The sequence below is a fragment of the Anguilla anguilla genome, chromosome 4 (assembly GCF_013347855.1).
Source record: "Anguilla anguilla isolate fAngAng1 chromosome 4, fAngAng1.pri, whole genome shotgun sequence".
NCBI lineage: Eukaryota > Metazoa > Chordata > Actinopteri > Anguilliformes > Anguillidae > Anguilla > Anguilla anguilla.
The window spans coordinates 28,815,925-28,837,776 of NC_049204.1; the positions used below are offsets into that span (position 1 = coordinate 28,815,925).

The following is a 21,852-nucleotide window of genomic DNA, read 5'->3' on the forward strand; positions in this document are numbered from 1 at the left end:
TGACCACTTCGGTATTGGCTCAGACGATTTTGTGTATATACATGTCAGAGGAATAGATGTCTGTTCACCAAGCAACGAGTTTATTTTAATTAACACTGGGACTACAAGAAACAAGGAACAACCCCCATCTACTGGCAGAGCCTCTGCCTTCCTCTCCATCGCGAATCCTCCTCTCTTACTGCTGCGCAGTTTAACACAGGGAAGCGTCTTGAGGCACAAGGTAAGCCAAAAGCTCTGCATTATATAGTTATTTTTGGACAACTTATTAATTTGAAAATAAATATTTACCATGCATGCTGTTGTTTTGTCAAAGGTGAAAAAGTCGTAGGCATGTTAGGCTAAGCAGATGATTCAGGCTACATGGCAAGAAGATATGACCGTAGAAAGAAATTCCAGGTGTATGAATCTGAAAGATGGTAGAATAGGCTAATCCGTGTGTATGTATCTTAATTAAGGAAATATGATATATCAGGTAATATAAAACTGTGTATTTTAGCCTGGCGTGTCCCTTGTGACCTTATTTCGAATACAGTGTATGTACATTGTTAACATTTTGTTTTGTAAGATTCAAGAGTACAACTGGAAAGACCATACGGTAAATACAACGGGGAATAAGTACCTTTCACAGCAATGCATGCGGCATCATCTGCAGATACGTTTTTAATTGATCCCACCGTACAGAGGGTGTGCAATTTATTTAGAATAATTTAGTTTTCAAAGTAACATTTACCAAAATGTTAAATTAGGGGTTAAATGCACGAATAGCGAATATATCATTTTAATCCTGTATTAATATGGCATATGTGTGTCTAATTCAATGCACACCAAGACAAAACTACGCCAATATGTATTTCACATAAGGAAATTGAAACAAATAAAAAATAAATTTTGTAAAAATTTTACAATGATTTTGGAAGCGGACTAATTAATTTAAATGTCTGTGACCATGTGCCCATATAATTTATTCTGATACTGGAGGCAAACTGGCAGTCATCGTGCACGTTCTCGATATTTAAATACCAAGATAATCCTCGCTTTAATAACCTTTATGTTACTTGCCATATCAATGAAATAGCACAATCCTCACCGGCTGCAGGGAAAACATTTAAACACTAAACACGGTTAAATAATACATTCTTTTGTCCACAAGCATATGAAATGATATTTAATAAACTACATTAATAAACCGATTTTCATTGTCATCGGAGGTATGCTGTGCTGTAGTTTGGCATCAACATGAATATTGATTGAAATTATTTATTTTATTGGGCAAAGAAAGATCAATTTCTGTGAGCGCGTATAGATGTAGGCTACAATATATAGGTTTTGTTTTCTTTAAATTTTCCCTGAATGTGATGAGGAATATTTGTATCTGATGATCTCTAGCTCTACAAAACTAAAATAAAAAACTGTTTTAAAATGCACACACAATATGCGTTTACATGTGACCCACCTATGCATGATTTGCGTCTGCATTGAAGTAAATACAATGCAATTAATATGTTTTGCACGTGCAGAAAAGCCATATATTTGAGTTCCCTTTCATTTGAATTTAAGGATTTAAATTTCGCCTGTCACGCGCCTTTTTTCAAATGAAATTAATCGCCAGTGTCTTTTTCATCACTCGGTGCTTGATTAAAGGGATCTGACAGACCGAAGAGATGAACTCCGGAAGTACTAACTGAATATGTACTGTAAACACAGTTTAGCCATTTATGGCTATCTGAAGTGGTCATATTACAGAAAAACAATTATATCTGATGCTTATGATCCTAGATGTAAACATAACATCTCAAAATGACTAAGGCCAATATTCCCCACCTGTATTTATTTGAAGAAAAAGGTGCCTGGTTAGGCTACTGATCTTTCTCTTGTTTATAGATACATTTTTAATTAATTCAGACTTTTTTCTGGCTAAGCTTCGTCGCAATGCGCATACTAAATATATATATTTATGGCAGATGACTGTCACTCAGAAACGTACATATCTTGCAAATTATCCCCTCATACGTTTATCTATGCTCTACTGTTTCTGCATTGTGTCATGCATTGCCCCATTTTGAATATCGTAACCAGTGAATAAGGCCTTTGAGCGGTACAACGCTCTTAGGATCTTAGATTTTAAAAACGAGAAATATGCACATTGTAACTAAACTGCCGATGATATGTTTAATTTAAAGTACCCTGGTTATTCTTCAGAATAATTTCATTATCCATAGTTAATAACAACCAAGCTGCCACATTACAACACGCCAGTGAAATAGCAAGCACAGTTTTTTCACTTGCTTAGGATAATTTGGATGCTTTGCACATGCAGTTTATCCTTATGGAAATCGTATGCAGGAAATAAGTTCCATTTTTGCTCGTACCTCACGTGTAGCCTACTATTAGCAAAACTGTTTTCAAATGTTCATACGCCCTCTCAGCAAATTCAGAGGTCGGTGAGCGGATCGACAAATCAAACAGACAAACTTGGACAAAAAACATAAACCATGCACACACAAGAAATGTTCGTGTCCTGTTTTTTAATTACAAGACAAAGAGTAAGTTGATATTAACTTGGAGAGTAATAATAACATGGCCTATTCAAATATTTAAACTAATGCACAGAACGTAGACCACTGTTCTACACACCCAAAAGGTATATTTAAATGACCGTGAATCAGGTAGATGATAGGTCCTTTAAATCTTGTGTAAATAATAAGCAAGGTACCACTAGGCTATTCCTTTTCTCCAGTAAAATATCTCACTCAAAGCATGATGAAAGCAGATGAAATATATGGAAACGAACTTCAGCAAGTTCTTGTAAAACCAAATCCCATACGAAAATCAACTGTTTATGGATTGAATTTGCTGTACAAAAAAGGTTATGTCCTGTTCAAATGATAAATAGTAGACAATTATTTTACACATTAAAAACGGCATTACTTTTTTCCCGAATGTCTCGGCCGGAAAACGAATCAAAAAGTCAATTACATGAAAAAGAATGAAACATGTCAATACCAAATGTTTGTCTCCGCTCCTGCTGCCCATCACCAGGGGTTTGAGCGGAGAATGACAGGTCTTTGTTGGTGAATAGAAATCAGTGGCAATTCAGAGAGGGAGAACTCCTCCTACCAAATTATCCAAACTGGGCAGGCTTTTGCTCTCTTCACAAATAGGACACAGCTCTCAGATTCAGGCAGTCCCAACCTGACCTTCAAGCACTCGGAACCCAAGAAAATCGGGGACTGTCGAAAACACAAATTTCAGTTTTTTTTTTTTTTTGCTTTTTTCACTACTTGCTCTCACTTTGGTTGCCTTATCATCTGGAGTATACTTTTTTCCCAAGACATTAGCGGGGCGGAAAGACGTTGCATTTTCCCCCCACCTCAATCTATCGTATACAATTATTTCAGTTGCTTGTACTTGCAAGGAAGTGAAGCTTTTTGTCTGTGAATCTCTCGCTCTAGATCTGTTCGGATGATCTGAAGCTACGGGGGGACTGTATATGGAAGTTGTGGGGTGCAAGGCAGAAGACAGCAGTTGCACATTGCGTCCAGCAGCCATGCTTTTTCACGGGATCTCCGGGGATCATATTCAAGGAATCATGGAGGAGATGGAAAGGAGATCTAAAACGGACTCCCGTCTGGCCAAAAGCGTTCAGATGAACGGAAGAGACGCGGTAAGATTTGACTGAGTTGTTTTTCGGTTTCAAATATGCAGCCATAAACAGAGCATATAAGGGGCCTAAAGACAGAGGAGTTCTTGCTTGCGTTTTTTTAATCATTATTTTTCATGTCTGCTAGCCTACAACTCCTCTGTCTTTCTCACTGAGGCAATAATTATAATTATTATAATTAAGAATAATACGGGCAGCAAATAACTTCTAATAGCTAAAGTTGTCTAAATGTGTTGTGGATTATTCTGCAATTTGTAGCCTAAAAATATACAATCTGACACGCATGTAGGGTAATGGTAACTTGCCTGTATTCTCGCTCATGAAACTAAAAGAAAACACGTATTCTCCATTTTTAAAGTAGAAAACTAGACTGGTGAAAAATTAATGAAAGTTTAGCAAATTCGATGTAACAACAACAGCAGTGGCATTAGGCTAATAATAACATAATAATATTTTTTATTATTTTAATTATTATATAACAATACCAACAATTATAATAATCGATATTATTATTATTATTATTATTATTATTATTATTATTATTAGGTGCCAATAATAAGAATCAGTATGCTCTAATTCATTAATTTTTATCTGAAGCTAACTGAACTTACGACAACTAAGCTTCCGTTAAACTAGCCTATAAAATGCATGTCCTGCATTTTTTCTTTAAAAATATAGACTACGCAATTGACTTAATCCAGTATATAACACCGAGCATACACAGGCCTGCTACGTTTAACATTCGAGAACAGAGGGTGTTTAACAAACAAATAATGATAAACGTAACTGCATAACTACACTTGTTCGGTAGGCCTACATTAAAATGTTCTTCGTCGAAATTCCATATGGATATCTAATAAACACATTTAGGTTTTCTATGATGATATTGAAGATAATCAAACGACATAGGCCACCAGAAAATGTATAGATTGGTTTATGGATTTGTTCGATTTTTATTTATTGTACAAATATTTCAGCACCTTATAAAAGTAAGGTAGAGTATTAACTTGTAAACCTTATATAGTAGGTCGTTCATATTCAATCGTATTTCCCTTGTCACTCCTGTTACAGTGTATGCCCTCAATGAGCCCGGAGAAGCCAGCCCTGTGCGCTGGCTGTGGCGGTAAAATCTCCGACAGATACTACTTGCTGGCCGTGGATAAGCAGTGGCACCTGAGGTGTCTGAAATGCTGTGAGTGTAAACTGGCCCTGGAGTCTGAGCTCACGTGTTTCGCGAAGGATGGCAGCATTTACTGCAAAGAGGATTATTACAGGTAACGGCAGGCGTATTTAATGCTGGGTAGGGGTTGGCTTCACTTTCAGTTTCCCAATTGAAACACTACGTGAGTTTTATAACCTGCAGTCGTGAAATTTACGCAATTTTCTGAGTTCGATTGTACACACACACACACCCGAGTTTGCAAACACGATGATACTGGATAGGCTACTAGGCCAGCAACAAGTCTGCATTATGTTATGACAGGGAAAACAAAATTCAGAGTTCACTGCAGTAGGCCATTTCTACAAATTACATCCCCTTGCCTGAACATCTCCAATGACCGAAACACAATTTTTAAGCTATGAACGCTGCTTTAGCTGATTTCATAAAGATGATTAATAGCCAACATTTCGTTATGATAATTTGTGAATTACCGAACCAGTAATTCATTCAAATTTAATTGAAAAATACTACATTTGGAACTTCTATCTACTCCTTCTTGTCTAATTATTGCCCTAAATCAATAAAAAAAATTGCATATTTTAAAAATGGCTATAGCTACAGAAGTACCAGTTAGTGGACTAAAACGAAGTTTGTCAGATGTAAGCTAAGCCTATATGATGAGCGATCTTTTGAGACTTTGACAAGCAAAAAGTAAAAAAATTAATTAGTTTCTACATTGGTATTATAGGCCAGAATATATCTGTTTAGCTATATGCATTAGATGTCTGCGTGTATATCATTAAAAAATATTTACTGTTCCAGAAGGTTCTCCGTGCAGAGATGTGCCCGCTGCCACCTTGGGATCTCAGCCTCGGAAATGGTCATGCGCGCCAGGGACTCGGTGTACCACCTGAGCTGCTTTACGTGTACCACGTGTAACAAGACCTTGACCACTGGTGACCACTTCGGCATGAAAGATAACCTGGTGTACTGCAGGGTCCACTTCGAAACCCTCATCCAGGGAGAATACCACCCTCAATTAAACTACACTGAATTAGCTGCCAAAGGCGGGGGGCTGGCATTGCCTTACTTTAACGGCACTGGCACGGTCCAAAAAGGAAGACCACGGAAAAGGAAGAGCCCAGCCATTGGGGTAGATATTGCGAGTTACAACTCAGGTGAGTTGCGCGTGGTGCACAGACATAATTTGCACAGTTTATTATTATTATTATTATTATTATTATTATTATTATTATTATTATTATTATTACCTAGCACAAATGAAACCACACCCCGCACAGAAATTGAGCAGTCAAATAAGTGAACTTAAAATAAAGAAAATCTAACAGCAATGTATTGGCCTGTAATTTATGATTAATTTATAGCCTATCAAAACTAATCGCAAAAATTGCACCAAATTGCATATCCAAGACGTAAGTAAACTATCACCCATATAAATTCAGTGACATTGTTTCTATGTTTCCACTTATAGGTCTATTATAATTGGTTTTAAATTGTAACGCTATAGTACACCCTAAATTGGATTTATGTAGTCTTCTATTTGTGAATCTTTTTACATCAATGGACGTTGGCTATGAGCAGCTTGACTTTCAATGAAAATTTTAAGTATAAAAGTAGGCTACCCTACATTTGATTAAGTATGAATTGTAATTAAATACGCAACCGTGATTGTCTGAACTTGTGCACTCAACGTGAATCTCTTTTCAGATGATAGGCTAATGATAATGTAACATTACATGTAATTATTACATTACTTCCATTCCCAGTAACATAAAACTGCGGGGTTCGTTAAATAGGCTATGTAACCAATATATATTTGTAATATAGTAGCCTAAAGTATTCTGACTTCAGTTAATCTTTATTTTGGATTTAAATAGGTGCGGTATTTTATACAGGCCACAAACGTTTCTTTTCTACCGCTTTTACAATTATCGTCTGACTGAACAAGTTTGGCTTTGTGTGCCAAGTTTGTGCTGTTCTTCATGAATGGAGAGAAATAAGGGTAATCTGCGTGTTAATTGTTCTGTGTTAATTGAAGGTGACGTTGGAATCCCTGGCTTCCAACCAGTTCTGAATCACCCTCAAAAGGTCATTACTGTTCTCAGGAGTGACTCTCTACAGAACGAACGAAGTAAAATAACACCCGGATTGTAGTTAAATAATTACAAGACGTCGAAATATTTGTTAAACATGTTTTAACGAATGAAATCCTAACGTAGCCTATTTCAGTCAATATTGGTGTACTGTTGGAACATAACAGGCATAGGATCCAGAATCTACATAGAGATAAGCAATGGAAAGAACATAAACAATGGTTAATACAAAACAAGCCTTAATTCATGACTCGCAATCAAATGATAAATTGCTTTCAATGCGATAGAGTATATTAATTAGCCCACAATCTATGTGAGAAACAACCAGGCCCGAAGCAAACTAAATTAGGGAAAGTTTGCACGTTCAAATCGTGGCACGTGTAAGCCTATAGCACTGTAACCCCTTTACGAGCTGAAACGAAATAAGGCCCGCCATTGCATTCAAATATTAAAGATTTCCATTCAAATATTTGAAATATCTTTTTATCATGTTGCTCCAAGGACAAAGAAGAAAACCAATGGCTATTAGTTGTTTCACATTTGAAATAACTGCTTTGAAAATTTAATAGGCCTAGGCCTACATAATGCAATTGCACATTATTGTATGCTACCTTTATTACAGATAACACCAAAACCGGATAAATATATGTAGTTCTGTCAAAATGTACCTTTAAGACGAATTCCTTATTTGTGTTTTTTCTAAATCTGTTGCAGTCATTCTTATTTCAATTCCCCCTAGACCACTGTCGAGGGAATGGTAGCCTATGTTTGTTGATGATATAGGGACCCCTGGTGGACGTTACAAGGATGAGACATTTGAAAACAAAGCCACTGATGCTATTGGAGTAATCGTAAACACAGGAAAACGTTTTGTAACGAGAAACATTCATTTTTGTTCCAGCTAGGATAATAAATACGTGATTTCTAGGCCATGAAGCCGTTTTTAAAAAAGATTACTGGTAGGACAATGTTGCATTGCGAACCATGAGGAAAAATATGCACATTGAGAGGAGCTTAATAATAATTAAATAAATGCTTCTCAGTTGTATCTTGTGGATATAGGCAAGGCCATTCGATATTAATCGAGAAAATGCATAACTTTACCTGTGACGGATAGCTTAAACAAAAGGTTAACATGAATGGACAGTATTGATTACAATGTCTATATTAAAAGTCAGCTATATATAAATGTAATACATTTAGAAAGGTTTACATGCTTTTGTATCAGCAAAAAATATTAATACAGTGGCATGTTCAATATTCACTCAGTTTCCCTTGTTATAGAAACTAAAATTTATCTAGCTTATTTGATTACATCGTGCTATAAATCTCTTCACAATGGTGAGGTCGATACAAGCCCCGTGGGGTTTCTTTTTCCTCACGTGCACATTCGGTTTGTTTGCTTTTCTAAGCAATTATATTTAAATGTTACTCTTTAAAACCTGTTTGCAAATGATTAAATTAAGTGCTAAGAGCATTAATTACTGCTTTATCAAATGTGTCAATTCATGAGTCAATAATAGACCGCTAAATAACAACAACAACAACCAATAATAATAATAATTATTATTATTATTATTATAAATTGTGGTTCGTTTCGAAACATTTAATTATTCTAGCAAGTCGTCTATTGTTAAAAACATGTGGGTGCTAGATCAGATTCACTATTTATTTATGCTTTAGATCACATCTTTATAATAACTTCGTTTCAATTAAAAATGCACGCGCTGGAAGGTTGTTTTAATTACTTCCGAACATCGGCCCATTCAATGCAACAGCATTTCTTTATCGGGGGTTCTTAATTAATGTCGACCATATTCACCTTATATTTGGTATTAGTTTTCAATCGCACATTTTCTTTTTGACAGCAGCTTGCTTTATGAATAACTTTTTTTGAATGTATTTTTAAAAAATTAGTTCGTTACTCTTAAAAAAGTTTAAAGTGCTTTGTGAAAGGATGGTTGAACTGGGCCCATGAACTCAACCTAAGCATAGTAATCTGTGGACATAATGAACATATGCGCATCAGTGAATTGTATTACTTTGAAATAATAATTTAAAATCACCACATTTCAAACTTATTGGGCTACTTATTGGGCTACTGCTCCAAAGGTATTCAATAAACGATTGCATTTCAATTAAATGCCCACTTAAATTCGAATGCTAATAGATATTTATTTTCTTTGGACTACGTGAAAGTATTTAATACAAGGATAGGTATGTTGTAAATTACATTTTGATTAAAAGTGCATTTTGCCGCTAGAACTTTTGTAGCTGGAATTCATTTGTTTAGGAGCAGCTCTCGGGCTTTTAAAAGGGTTCAGCAATATCTTGCATAAGCCATTTCTGAATCTTTTTGGAAATCAGGGAACCAGATCTCAGCTAGACATGTTATAGACATCTGTAATACAGGGGACCCTGTCCTGGTTTTTGTTCTGTTCCAACTGCATTTCTATAAGTGTACAGGGTTTTTAAGAAATGTGCATTTCGTAACTTGCATTAACAGATGGTATTCTTTACTAATACAGGTTGTAAAAAAATTGAGTATGATTTAGGCAAATCTATTGCTTAAAAAATTCCGTTCTGATTAGGTTTCTTCAGGTAACTATGATTGTGTGCTTTGCGCACACAAAATTCTGCGAATCACAGACAGTGAACACTTGCTGGGGACAGCGAGCCAGGGAAGCAGCAGTTCTGTACGCAGTACCCTACCCAGCCATGTGAAAGTGTAAAGCTCTAGAGTTTGCACAAACACTGAGAACTTCCCCAATTTGTCTTACCTCAGGCTGTAATGAAAATGAGGCTGATCACCTGGACCGAGACCAACAGCCTTATCCACCATCCCAGAAGACCAAACGCATGCGCACGTCCTTCAAGCACCACCAGCTCCGCACCATGAAGTCCTACTTTGCCATCAACCACAACCCCGACGCAAAGGATTTAAAGCAACTTGCCCAGAAAACCGGGCTGACTAAAAGAGTTCTTCAGGTAAGCATGAATCCATTCTTAAACTTTATTCTTCATTTTACATTCTCTGTCTAGATGGCTATCTTATATCATTTACTTACCCCTTGGTTTATTTGCTTTCTACGTCCATTATTTTATACCCACAGTCATTTGAATGGTTCTCAGGCATCAGTTTATGCCAACTGAATAACAGCCATGCATTGAATGGTTTCAACTTGTAGTTATGTTTCATCCACTGCTTGTTCTCACAACGTCAGTGGGATCATTTAAAAAAAGACACATTATCCTACATGTTAAGGTTGGCTGTACCTTATGTGGAGCTCTATTTTCCACGAGTAAATAAGTTCCATACCTATTTTGCTTCACTTGTAAGAATTCATATGTTATGCACCCGGATATTTCTGTGGATGCAACTTTCTGCTTCCAGCTGGTCTTTAGTTTCTTCCTGAACCTAAAAGATCTCCTTTGGATAGTGACAAAAATCAGTGCCCCTTTAAAACTTTTAATGACCTCCACTCTGTGCCAGTATCCAGTGTTCTGTAGCAGTGAAACTGTGGTGTTAATAACATAAAAGCATTGCATTTAAAGAAAAAGAAAAATAATACAAAAACAGTCCGATCGAATCAGACAAAAAAAAAAATAAAGACATTGGGATTGGTTTGCAGGTTTGGTTCCAAAACGCAAGAGCCAAATTCAGAAGGAACGTTTTGCGACAGGAGAATGGGGGTGTTGATAAGGCAGACGGCACGTCACTTCCTCCCCCCTCGTCCGACAGCGGAGCGCTCACCCCACCCAGCACCGCGACCACACTAACAGACCTGACCAATCCCTCTATCACTGTAGTGACTTCTGTGACCTCTAGTCTGGACAGTCACGAATCCGGGAGCCCCTCGCAAACCACACTGACGAACCTTTTCTAACGATTTTTTAAAATACACCTTTCAAGTAACCAGAGACAGTTCTTGGGAGAGCAAATAAACGAGCATTCAAACTCGACTATTGGTGTGTAGCATTTGCGACCGCTTGGCAGCTGAGTTTTTAGTGTATTCAGCGATTTGTTTGTGTTGAGAAATTTGACATTATTGCTGATTATGTAAAGCGATCACACTCACTTCTGGAACCCTAGCCCCCAAAACAATCATGTTAAACATTTAAATGAGAATGTTATAACATTCTATTTGTTCATTGAAATGAATTCACAAATCTAAATTGGCTACTTTCAAATAAATTGGATATATTGTCTAACTTCTTTCATTCCAAACATGTACTCATTATTTATTGAGTATTTATGTTTCCCACAAAGCTCTGTATGTATGCACTATATTGACATTGTCCTTTGAACAAATATTTTAAATACTTTATTTTCGAAAGGTTCAATACAAAATCTCCAGGCTGGATGTGCAATACTGCTAACCCAGAAACATAAACAATGGGAACACTGTTTCAACAGATTAAAGTCTTAAGCAATTTATTGATCTGAACTCTGTTCAAAAGTGCAAAACAGTGAGCGTAAAAACGCTGTTCAAACACAGCTAATAGATCAGGTCAATAAATGACCTTTCAATTTTAACAGTTTGGGATATTGTTTCATTTGTCGTTTGTGTGTTAGCAGTGTCATCCCATTCAGCCTGGAGACTTTATATTGAATTACCTGGAGATTAAAGCACCGGCAGTGAAATTCCTGTTAGACACAAAGAAGGAAAGGATTCATTAGTGCAGTGTTTGTTTGATACTTATACTGTATTTCCACTTGGGAAATGTAAAAAAAAATATCCATTTGAACAATGCTGAGACAACAGCATTAAGAATTAACTGTTAGTCATACTCTTTCAAGGATTTGATTTTCACAGTCTATTGGATTGTAAAATTTTCACTGCCTCCAAATATGATAATCATGCTATTGTGTACATATTCATGTAAACAAATTGAAATTGTACATGGTAGCAATAGGCTTTGGTAATGTCCAATGGAATACACATTACCCCAGTGTTCAGTATTTCAAATAAAACTGTTAAAATTAGATTAATAAATTGAATGCATATTCCCATTGCTGTAAACTCAAACTCCAGGTGGATGCTAACTGCAGTATACATTTTGTTTTTGCATACAATTCAACTGTAGCAGGAGGCTAACAGAATATAGATCTGTGCAGTGGTAATTGTTCAACAGGCGATGTAATCATAATATCAGATATGGTTTGAAAATAACAACAAAAATTAGGGATATGAATTCTAATTGGGAGTCCTAACTTTCAGTATAAAGCAAGGCAAAGGGTGGGCACTGTTTTAATTGATTGTTTCCTTTTTAAATGATAGAGCACTTTTAAGCTTCTTTAAGCCTCATTATGTAAAAACACTAACGTGAATGAACAGATCTGGATTCAGAATGCCAGTAGAATTAGTTCAATTGCAAAGTGACAATATACTGCCCAGATGAAAGTGCATTATTATCATGTTGCTCAGGGTGTTAAGAATAAGGACAAAAAAGAAATGAAAGAACAGACAAGGTAGGGAGCTGCATATACGTTGAGTTGAGGGCTGAGGAAACATTATAAAGACCTCCAAGAGCTGGAATGCTTTGAATGAGCCAGATGAAAAAAATTGTCATCCACATTTTTTTATCTTTTTTGGCCATGTTTTCCTTTCTTTACGGACACTTGCCACTGAACAGACCAAAAATGTGCTTCTTCTGGCTGAAAGCGAAAGTGAGAGTCCTTGCTTGGGTTGAAACATTTCATTCTAAGTGTCAAAAAAATTGTTCTTTTGTAGAACAAAATGGTACTATAAATCTACTTAATAAAGTAGATGCCTAACTCAGTTCTACTATGTGCCTTATGCTATAACTTGGAAGAAAGTTTGTGAAATTCAGGATATGTGTTGTTTGTTATCTGACTCACATCCTTTTAACGCCTCACTAGTTTTGTACTGTTTTACATCTTATTTCTGAAGATCTTTTTATGGTGTATCCTGTTGAAAGGGGACAGCGATGTCATAGAAAGCAGTTGTGCACTCTTTCAGATATAGTTGGTAATCCAAGAATCTTATATATTGATCTTTGTGTTTATAGTACAGTAAGTGTTCTAACAAGATTGTCCATGTTTCCTTGTTTCTTGATAAAGATGGTGTATAGAAACTATTTCCCCTTAAATATTTATGGACCAAACGGTTGTTATATATCTTATTAAATTTGTGTGAATAAAAAAATACTTTGCTTTAAATGAGTTTTATTTTTCATTCAATTCACTCTTTTAAATGTGTTGTTTCCAAGATACTTAACTGCATTTTCCCACATCAGCAAATTACAGTTCAGTGACCAATGTCCAATGACAGCTTTCTACATTTTTGCTTTCTTTTGTTTATTTCAGTTTTCAGTTTATGTTTATTTCATACGTAATGCCCCACAGACTTGTTGCTAAAATCCTGTAGTCTAATATTACAGAAATATGAAGGTTGCTTTTTTAATGCATGAAAATGGCTTCCTTTTTAAATTGAATCAAATGAATGCTGGAAAGCAAACATTAACATTAGAAATAAAGTTAAAGTTACAATAAATGCAGACCCCCTTAAAGCCAGGTTGCTCTGTAGTTTAATAAATTGTTACTCTATGATTTCTTTCAGGGAGAACAAATCTTGGGGCATTACAGCCACACTTCCCGACGTTTGAAAATTCCATAAAGTATTAAAAGAAAAGGAAAACTTTGATCGGAATTCCTCACCATTGAAGACAAAGACAATATTAGGATAACATATAGCATATAAATAAACCTTTGAGCCAAAAATGTAAAATGGACTTTAATGAATACTGAATGATTGAACCCACCAACGGAGGAGAACCCAGTGTATATGAGCTGTATTCCTATATCATTGTGAAACAAGACATTGCATTTCCTTTGTACTAAAATGAAGTTCACACATTGAAAAAATATGTATAAATATGTATCTATGAATAACAGAGCAACCTGGCAACAAGCCACAGGGGTGAATGTGTGTTTAAGTGAAGGCATAATTTATGAATAATTTAGGAATATTCTGATGCAATTGCTTGTACAGCGACACACACTCACACAAATACACACGCATGCACTACCCCAGCCTGATTACAAAAAGTTTTTTGTCACAAGTATTATTATTTTTTGCAAACACACGGCCTCCTGGAATCTCCGCAGCAGAATGTCCATCAAAAGCAAGCGGATCAAGCAGACTGCGGAGCTGGTGCTTTGCCATCTGGCTGCACTGGAAGTAAAGGATGTTTTAAAAAAAGATAAAGAGCATTCATATTCTGCATGCACCTTTCCATCTTGTTAACATTTCTTAACAATGTACACTTTCATGTTTGATGCACTCTTTTGTTGTCACCTGTGAAATAAACCTTGCTCTGAAGTTTTGTCCTTGATACCAGTAGCTGCATTGCAATGGAAACAAAAACTAATTTGGTTTGGGAGGACCACAAATACCACACAAAAAAATGTTGAAGTTGCTGATATTGCATTAACCAGCTAACAATGCGATTACTAGTGAAAGGAAGCCTTGTAGAAGTCTAGGTGTAAAAACCTAGGCTTTTATACCTAGTCTGTGAAAAGGGAATTTATTTTAGTATAGCATTTCAGTATTTTTTCCACCGCGATAACTAAATGTACTAATAGCTTAAGAAAAAAATGATTGACTGAGGAAAATTATCTAACCATCATTTATTTCAGAAAGAGAAATTTTGTTGGTGTAATCTGCTATTTATTTGAGACATGAATTTCATGTTCTTTATATCTGATACACCAGAGTTTCGCTGCTTTCCAGGGTTCAGCACATTCTGTTTCATATATAGATTTTTAATATATAATTTTAAACTAGTTGCCCAAACCTGTAACTGGATATCTACCGCTCTGTAGGTTTTCACTTCAACACTGACAAAGCACACCTCATTCAACAACAAGAGATCTCATTGAGCTACTAATTATAAGAATCAGGTGTGCCAAATTAGGGTTGAAATGAAATCCTACACTTGATCTACAGGAAGAGGGTTGGACAGCCCTGTTTTAAACAGATTGCTTGTATCTCTATGTAATGTAATGTAATAATCTTTGAAGGAATGAAATGGACTTTGCAGTCATGTAAAATTCTGCAGCTAATAATCCATAGAAAAATACAATAACAGCTGTAGCTGATCATGCATATTTTAAATGATGTCATATTAAGGTGAGAATGGGTATGATAGTTTCACCCAGAGAGAAAAAATCCGGCAGGTGTATCATGTCTACTTGATCGATTACACATCCTCAGATTCTTTATTAAATATCTTGCAAGGACTTGCTCCTTGATTTCATTATTCACATATGGTGCAAGGGACTGGGTTAGCAATCCCAAGGTTGCACATATGAATCCAGGGTGGGATATTGCTGCTGTAGCCTGATCTTGACTAAGATTCTTCTTCCCTACATTGTTCACAGATAACATAGAGATTGAGCCATATACAGAGAACAATAATATACTACTACTACTACTACTCCTACTACTACTACTACTACTGCTACGACTACTACTACTAATAATAATAATAATAATAATAACCAAAGGTGGAACATAGTTCAAAATAGAAAAAAAGTATAACATATCAATCTCCACCAGTCATTTCATAAGTATGATGGTATGTCATATAGATTTGTATTAAATATAAATATATATACATTGTGTATGTTGATAATTTAGTTTTTGATAAAAGTATCATATTTATTTGCATACATCTTTGAATATTACTTATACATTTGTGATCACAAGCTGATTTGGCCTTGGCAGCATGCTTTATCATTCTATACTTACAAAAACAACTGTTGACATTGAACAACTACATATGTCTATTTTAGTCTGATTTAGTAAGTATAGAATGATAAAGCATGCTGCTGAAGTCAAAATCAGCATGTTTTATATTAAAACAACACTGAAGTACAATATTGAACAGTAATTGGGTATTTTATGAAGTTTATTTTCTTCATTTTTTGCTGCATTTAAGCTGTTCTTAATGTGCTTTTGAGATAATATGGCTTAATTTATGAATACAGAAGTAACATGGCAAATTAGATGAAGGGGTACTGCAAATACACCTATTTTTTGACTGAATTAGTGCATATGTGTTCATCCACAGGTGTCTTTTGAAGAATTTAGAGAACTTCCTGAGAGCATTGTGGACACGTGTGTATGTGCATGTGTGTGGGTCACCACAGAAACAGACAGACAAGTAAACAACCTGGAGATTGTCCTCTGAAAGTGAACAGAAACTTCACCCGATGATAAGCATACATTAAGGTCTATTGTCTCGTCTGTGGTAGAGAGTATTAAATACACTGCATGGAAGGGCCGAAAGACTGCATTGCTCACAGATGAAAATAATACTGACGGAATGCACATCTCTCCTCTCTCAGTGCAGGGTAAGTAGAGCAGAGTAAACACATTATCTTAAGGTGTAAGAGATGCATAAAGTATTGGATTTTGCACTGGATTTTGTGATTGTACTACTATAGAAACAGCCAGTGTTAGGGAAGTGACTTTATTAACCACACAGAGTTCAGCTGATGGGAGTAAACAAAAGACAGCAGTACAGAGAGCTGTGGAAGCAGTCTGCTAGGCTGTATTCTTCATGCGAGGGGCATAGCTCTGATATGGTGTCAGTTCCATGGGTGGTCATGTGATACTTACAGTTCCAGGTCACTGCCTTACTCTCCTGTTGCTGAGCGCATAATCCCCTCTATATACTTGTTGTCAGACACATGGTGTGGCTACCTACAAATGACATTGTTCCTTCAAGGCTTATGTCATACAATAGTCACAGGCAGTAGTCCAGGTATTCACAAGAGGAAGTAAGGGTGATGGGCCTATTTTGTATAATGAAAATGTATTATTCAATGTCTTCTAAAACTGTGACATACAGGTATCTGATATGAATCTTGATTTATACAAAGATATGTTTGCTTAGAATGAGTCAACATTAAAAAAAAAAAAAAAAACCCTGAAAAACATTTCATATTTCAACATTATTTATGTACAGAGTATGCAAATGAAAGCACAGTATATTAATTAACAGGAAAGATGAAACAATAGATCATATGACTGATTATGCACTCACAAATCTATTATTACATTATTTACACCTTGCTTTTTATGAGAAAACACATCTGTGCATATCCTTGTATCACTTATCCAAGTTTTTATTTGACAGGTCAGCTTTGCCACAATTAATTTTCTGATTTCTTTTCTTCTCAAACCTTTAGGGCTCACACTTGTGTTAAATCCATCTGTTGGCTTACTGTACTGTGGAGCTCTTAACATAGTGGCTATGACTGCATTTAGGTACATGTCTCTATACTGTAATTCTGCTCTACCCTAGAGCAAACATAAAAAAGAAAACAAATAAGAAAAAAAGCATCCCTTAGAGTTTCCTCGAAGGATAGCAGTGGCTTTGTTCAAGATTAAACATTTGATGGACACCTCCGGACTCATTTTTCCCTCCCTGAGTCAGATCGATTGAACAAAAACAGATCATCACCCAAGGATGGTGAACATCTTACTTAATCAGGAGAATCTGTGTGCATATCCATGTTGTTAGAAAAATATTCTCATTAACTGTGCATGTAATTTCTTCCAAAAAGGCAGCATGTGCATTTCATAGCAATGTCTTCTTATGACAAGGTGTGAACAGGACCACAGCCACACCTGCAGTGTCATTGAACTGCCTCAAATTAAAGCTTTGGTGAGGACGGAGACTAAATACAAGCTTCATTTTTCATAACTGAATAAAAGTGGGTGAATGTTGAAGGCAAGGAGAGTCTTGACCTGCTAGCACACACTCCTATGTATAATAATTAGGTCTTAAACCGAGGCGTGAGATACACCAATACAATTAAGCTGTGCTTTCCATATGATATTTTCACATGTATTGAAACACTAAGAATGAAATTGCTTCTGACCATTGTTAACCATATCCAGTTATTTAACATAAAAATAAACACATGCACACCATTCAATGTCTGTTATGCAAATATAATTACAAACCAGGAATCATACAATGATATGAACACCATTTAGGCTTAATTGCATGAATAGCCTCATGTTGTGCGTACATTCCCATGACATTCTGGCTATAGCACACAAATTGTGCAGTTTCTAGATCATTTATTACATTGTGCAAGCCTTTTTCAACAGTTTCATTTCTTGCTTTTTAACTTCGAGCCCACAGTTTGAACTGACACCTTCATGATTTGTTTCCAGATTGCTGGGGACATTGCTAGCTAGCTAATGCATTAGCATGATACCATCCTTGAACCCCCAAATACTGTAAGCAGTAGACCAAATCAGCTAGCAATTTTGATTTGCGACTACGGCACTGGAATTCAGTATATAACTGCAATCAATATTAGAAATTATAACAATATATCATTTCTAATATATTGTTTTTTACCAGTGAATCATAAACCTACTAATCATTTGCAATTTCTCCTGATAAAGTACCATGACATAAAAAATTAGTAGCTTGCAATAAAAATGGTAACAAGCAGCCTAAATGAAGTACTCCCTCTGAGGTAAAGTAAAAACCTCTGAATAGATTATTAATGAAAGTCTACCTAGGTGCCTTGGTCAGATACTATAAATTAGATAAAATTATTAACATTGTAAGAAAACATAATATATCAGTATGGTGTTTTACTACTATATCCATTATATTTGATCTGAACAGTCTTGCTAGGACCTCCATAGTCAGTAGTACAATCATAACACTTTACGCACCATAGAATTGCTCCTGTAATCTGGCCTTTGGAGACTTTATATCCTCATTGGTCTGTTTAATAAATATATTCAATTTACACAAGAAAAGGAGCTCCTGATTGCCCCTTATCTTCTGTGATTCATTTACTCATCCATTTTAAATATGATTTGATTATGGCAAAGAATAATACAACACTTAAAATACAAGAGATTAATATTTGTGAAGACAAAAGTGAAGATGAGGCAATTTATGTTTCAATATTTTTAAATCAAACAGAATTCCTAAAAAGAAGCGAAGTTTAGAATCAGGCTACTGCATTGCAATTGTAAGCTACTTTTAGAACAATGAAAATATAATGCTACTGTATTATGGAGCAGATTTAAACAAAACAGACTTGCATGTTGAATCGTGTATCTTGGTAGATCTTGCCTTACTCTGTGATATATTACTTTTCATCTACCTTTATAATTATTCCCTCAGAAACCTGAAATTTGAAGATGCGAAGGCAGTCCCTATCTGTCACTGAGCAGCATTGATCTAATTGAAAGAAAATGTGGGTGTTAAGCAAACCCAATATAACTCATGCCATTAAATTCTGTATAGTGTTATTCACCAACAGAATTGACAGATTTCCCTGAGATATTTCTTTTAATCTTCAACTATTGTTCGTGATATTTCTTACAGGAAAACTTACTGTACACATCACAACCAGATTTTCATATGCAAGTGTGTTAACAGAAAGGCAGCTGAACCAAACAAACTGACTTACACATCATTTGTTAATGATTAAATGCAAGGCTGGAAAGCTATGCAACCATTCACTGTCCTCATGTCAGGCTTTTCCATATATATAATCAATATGCTTAAAAAAGAAAAGATCTTAGGATCTGTGAAACTGTTGGTTATAAATATTTGACTGCCCTTGCAGTTTTACCTTTGCAATGGAAAAACTGTGACAGCAACAATTATTGCTCCCTAACAAAAAATATGACATTGCAGCCTTGGATGAAAGGTAAATAATGCATGTAAATAATGATGTTATCTTAATGCCAGCTGTGACTAACAAAAACATGCCTCCTTCAATAAAACTGGAAATTAATAAAAGTGCGGACTTGATAGAATTACTCATTATTCAAACAAAAAGTATGCATACTCATAACATTTTAAAACAAAGGTGTAATAAGTCTAAAGATAATCCAAGTCATGGATGACAACCATTTTTTGTGGGTCTATAGGCCTATTTCACCAGGGTCAATAGTGGAAGTAATGTCCTCCTCCGAAGATCTAGTATTCTGAAAGACAAAAACCAACAAAATACAAGCAGGATACATTTTTTTTTACATACACACACACCCACGCTGAAGATTAGGAAGCAGTACCAGTAATATTTGTATAAAAACCTTTCCGACTATTTAAAATAATCCAGCAAACCGCGTGAACGGAGATTATTGTTTCACAACTACGTTTTAATCTTAATTGCATCCTCATAAAGCAAAAAAAAAATTCACCGTAACATTTCAATCTTGAAGAAATTGTTCTTAGGCGATGCGGTGCCAGTGATCTTCATTGTCAGTGATACAGAAATCTCGCGAATCGCAGATTTCAGCTGTGCCTAATGTTTCAGCCCCATATTTGACCTGTGCACCGCCCCTTTCCTCCGGGAATGCTGGGATGTATACTGCCACTGATCAGGAATGGTGAAGAGCTATGGTACAGTCCTAACTGTAATATAACTATTACATTTTACAATATTCTATAGAAATCTACACTGCGGCGTTTGTCTGAATGCATCGGTGCTACTGAAAAGCGGCCCTAGAAGTTAAGCATTGGATAAAGATTTAGAAATATAGCTAAACCAGACAACCGCCATCAACTCAGAAGTCCTTGACTGCGAAGGCACCCCGAGGCTACTTCCTGGTAAGATATAGACCCGAGCAAACTGTAAATACGACTCACATGTTTGACTTAAAATGTATCTTAATGACATTTTGATTGCAAAAAAAGTTTTCTCCAATGCGTTGTACTGTATGTACGTTGCAGAATTTAAAGGTGAATTGATTTTCTACCGTTACACTTGGGAAACGCTTTTTTAGTTTACACAGACATGGTTTCCATACTACAGCTAAGCGTAACCACGAGAGTAACAGTAACGTTAGGAACCGATGGCTAAGGACATTAGCCAAAGTTCGCTGATTTGTTTGCTCCAGCTAGCCAGCGCTGGCTATCCAGTTTAAGACAAGTAAGTTATTGTTTGACCATGATTGTTGATCATCTCGATGTAGCAACGTAATTTACAAATTACATTGAGCTTTGCGTTTTGTAAATGCGTTTTGGCAGATGAAAAATGAAGAGAACTGATGCAATTAACACGCTTTTCGAAAGTTGTTTGGTTGCCAGCAAGATGTACCAAGTTTCTTGTTTGCCCCGAGTACTAGTGAACTAGTCTATCTAGCGTAGTGGTAACCAACACGTATTCAATTGAATACGATAATGTAACTTTAGCATCTAAGCAGGTCAATGTTAGCTTGCTAGCTGAATGCGAGAACTAGTTCTGTGTATTTCTGGAGAGCGCTGCGACTGCTGCTAGCCAAGATTAGTCAGTGCTAGCTTGTCAGGCCATACCCCATGTTCAGGCCATGCTGGGTAAAAAATTGCTCGTGAGTACTAGCTAGAAGCTAGCTAACTTAGCATGTCATATTTTGACAGCTAGTTAGCAAACATTTTCTTGCAAGTATAAGGGATGTCAATAACTTTTTAATACCCAGCCAATTCCATTATAACCCAAAGATTGTTAGATATATAATTTATAGCATGTGTATAGCTAGTTCTCTAACCTGTTCCACCAGTGTGAAGTTGGGCTGTATATGATTCATTGTTTGCGAAACCGAGTTGTAGTTTGCTACATTTGTGATTTGACCAAGACACACTGGGCTCTTATCAGCGATGAAATGTGTGTTGTCACCTATTTTAAGATGGAGTTGACAAACAGTGAGCAAAACTTGGTAAACATGCATCAGAAAACACAACATCATTACTTACAGAATTTAAAGTTCTTTTTTTTGGCTCCTTTTTGTCCAGTACTCCAGGCTCATGCCTACTGAGCATCAGTCGGCTGCTTTTTTAAAAATTTTATTTTATTTTTTGCCTGGTTGCCCACTATATGCAGCCAGGGCCTCTGGGGAGCCTGGTTTGCATTCTGT

At 36.0% G+C, this 21,852-nt stretch overlaps 2 protein-coding genes across 10 annotated transcripts in view; both read left to right on the plus strand.

The window, feature by feature from the left end:
* Positions 1-79: 79 nt before the first annotated feature.
* lhx9 (LIM homeobox 9) lies at positions 80-14,287 on the plus strand. Of its 3 annotated transcripts, XM_035415962.1 has the most exons (6): positions 80-220; positions 3,453-3,664; positions 4,733-4,935; positions 5,646-6,001; positions 9,723-9,925; positions 10,570-13,121. In XM_035415962.1, exons 2-6 carry the CDS (start codon positions 3,491-3,493, stop codon positions 10,822-10,824), a joined length of 1,191 nt encoding a protein of 396 aa, XP_035271853.1. In that variant the 5' UTR covers positions 80-220; positions 3,453-3,490; the 3' UTR covers positions 10,825-13,121. The 3 variants fall into 3 exon arrangements, with proteins under 3 accessions (XP_035271853.1, XP_035271855.1, XP_035271856.1); XM_035415964.1 differs by lacking the exon at positions 80-220 and having other exon boundaries at positions 3,152-3,664; positions 5,649-6,001; XM_035415965.1 differs by lacking the exons at positions 80-220; positions 10,570-13,121 and adding an exon at positions 13,522-14,287 and having other exon boundaries at positions 3,163-3,664.
* A 6,003-nt stretch (positions 14,288-20,290) lies between these two features.
* nek7 (NIMA-related kinase 7) overlaps positions 20,291-21,852 on the plus strand; it is a 63,803-nt gene continuing 62,241 nt past the window's right edge. For 4 of the 7 annotated variants that reach the window (XM_035414135.1, XM_035414132.1, XM_035414137.1 and 1 more), the window contains exon 1: positions 20,291-20,569. The gene's annotated coding sequence lies outside the window, so the exon portion shown is untranslated. Of the gene's footprint in view, positions 20,570-20,762; positions 20,892-21,852 lie in introns of those variants that run through there. The other 3 variants (XM_035414136.1, XM_035414134.1, XM_035414138.1) reach the window with 2 other exon arrangements.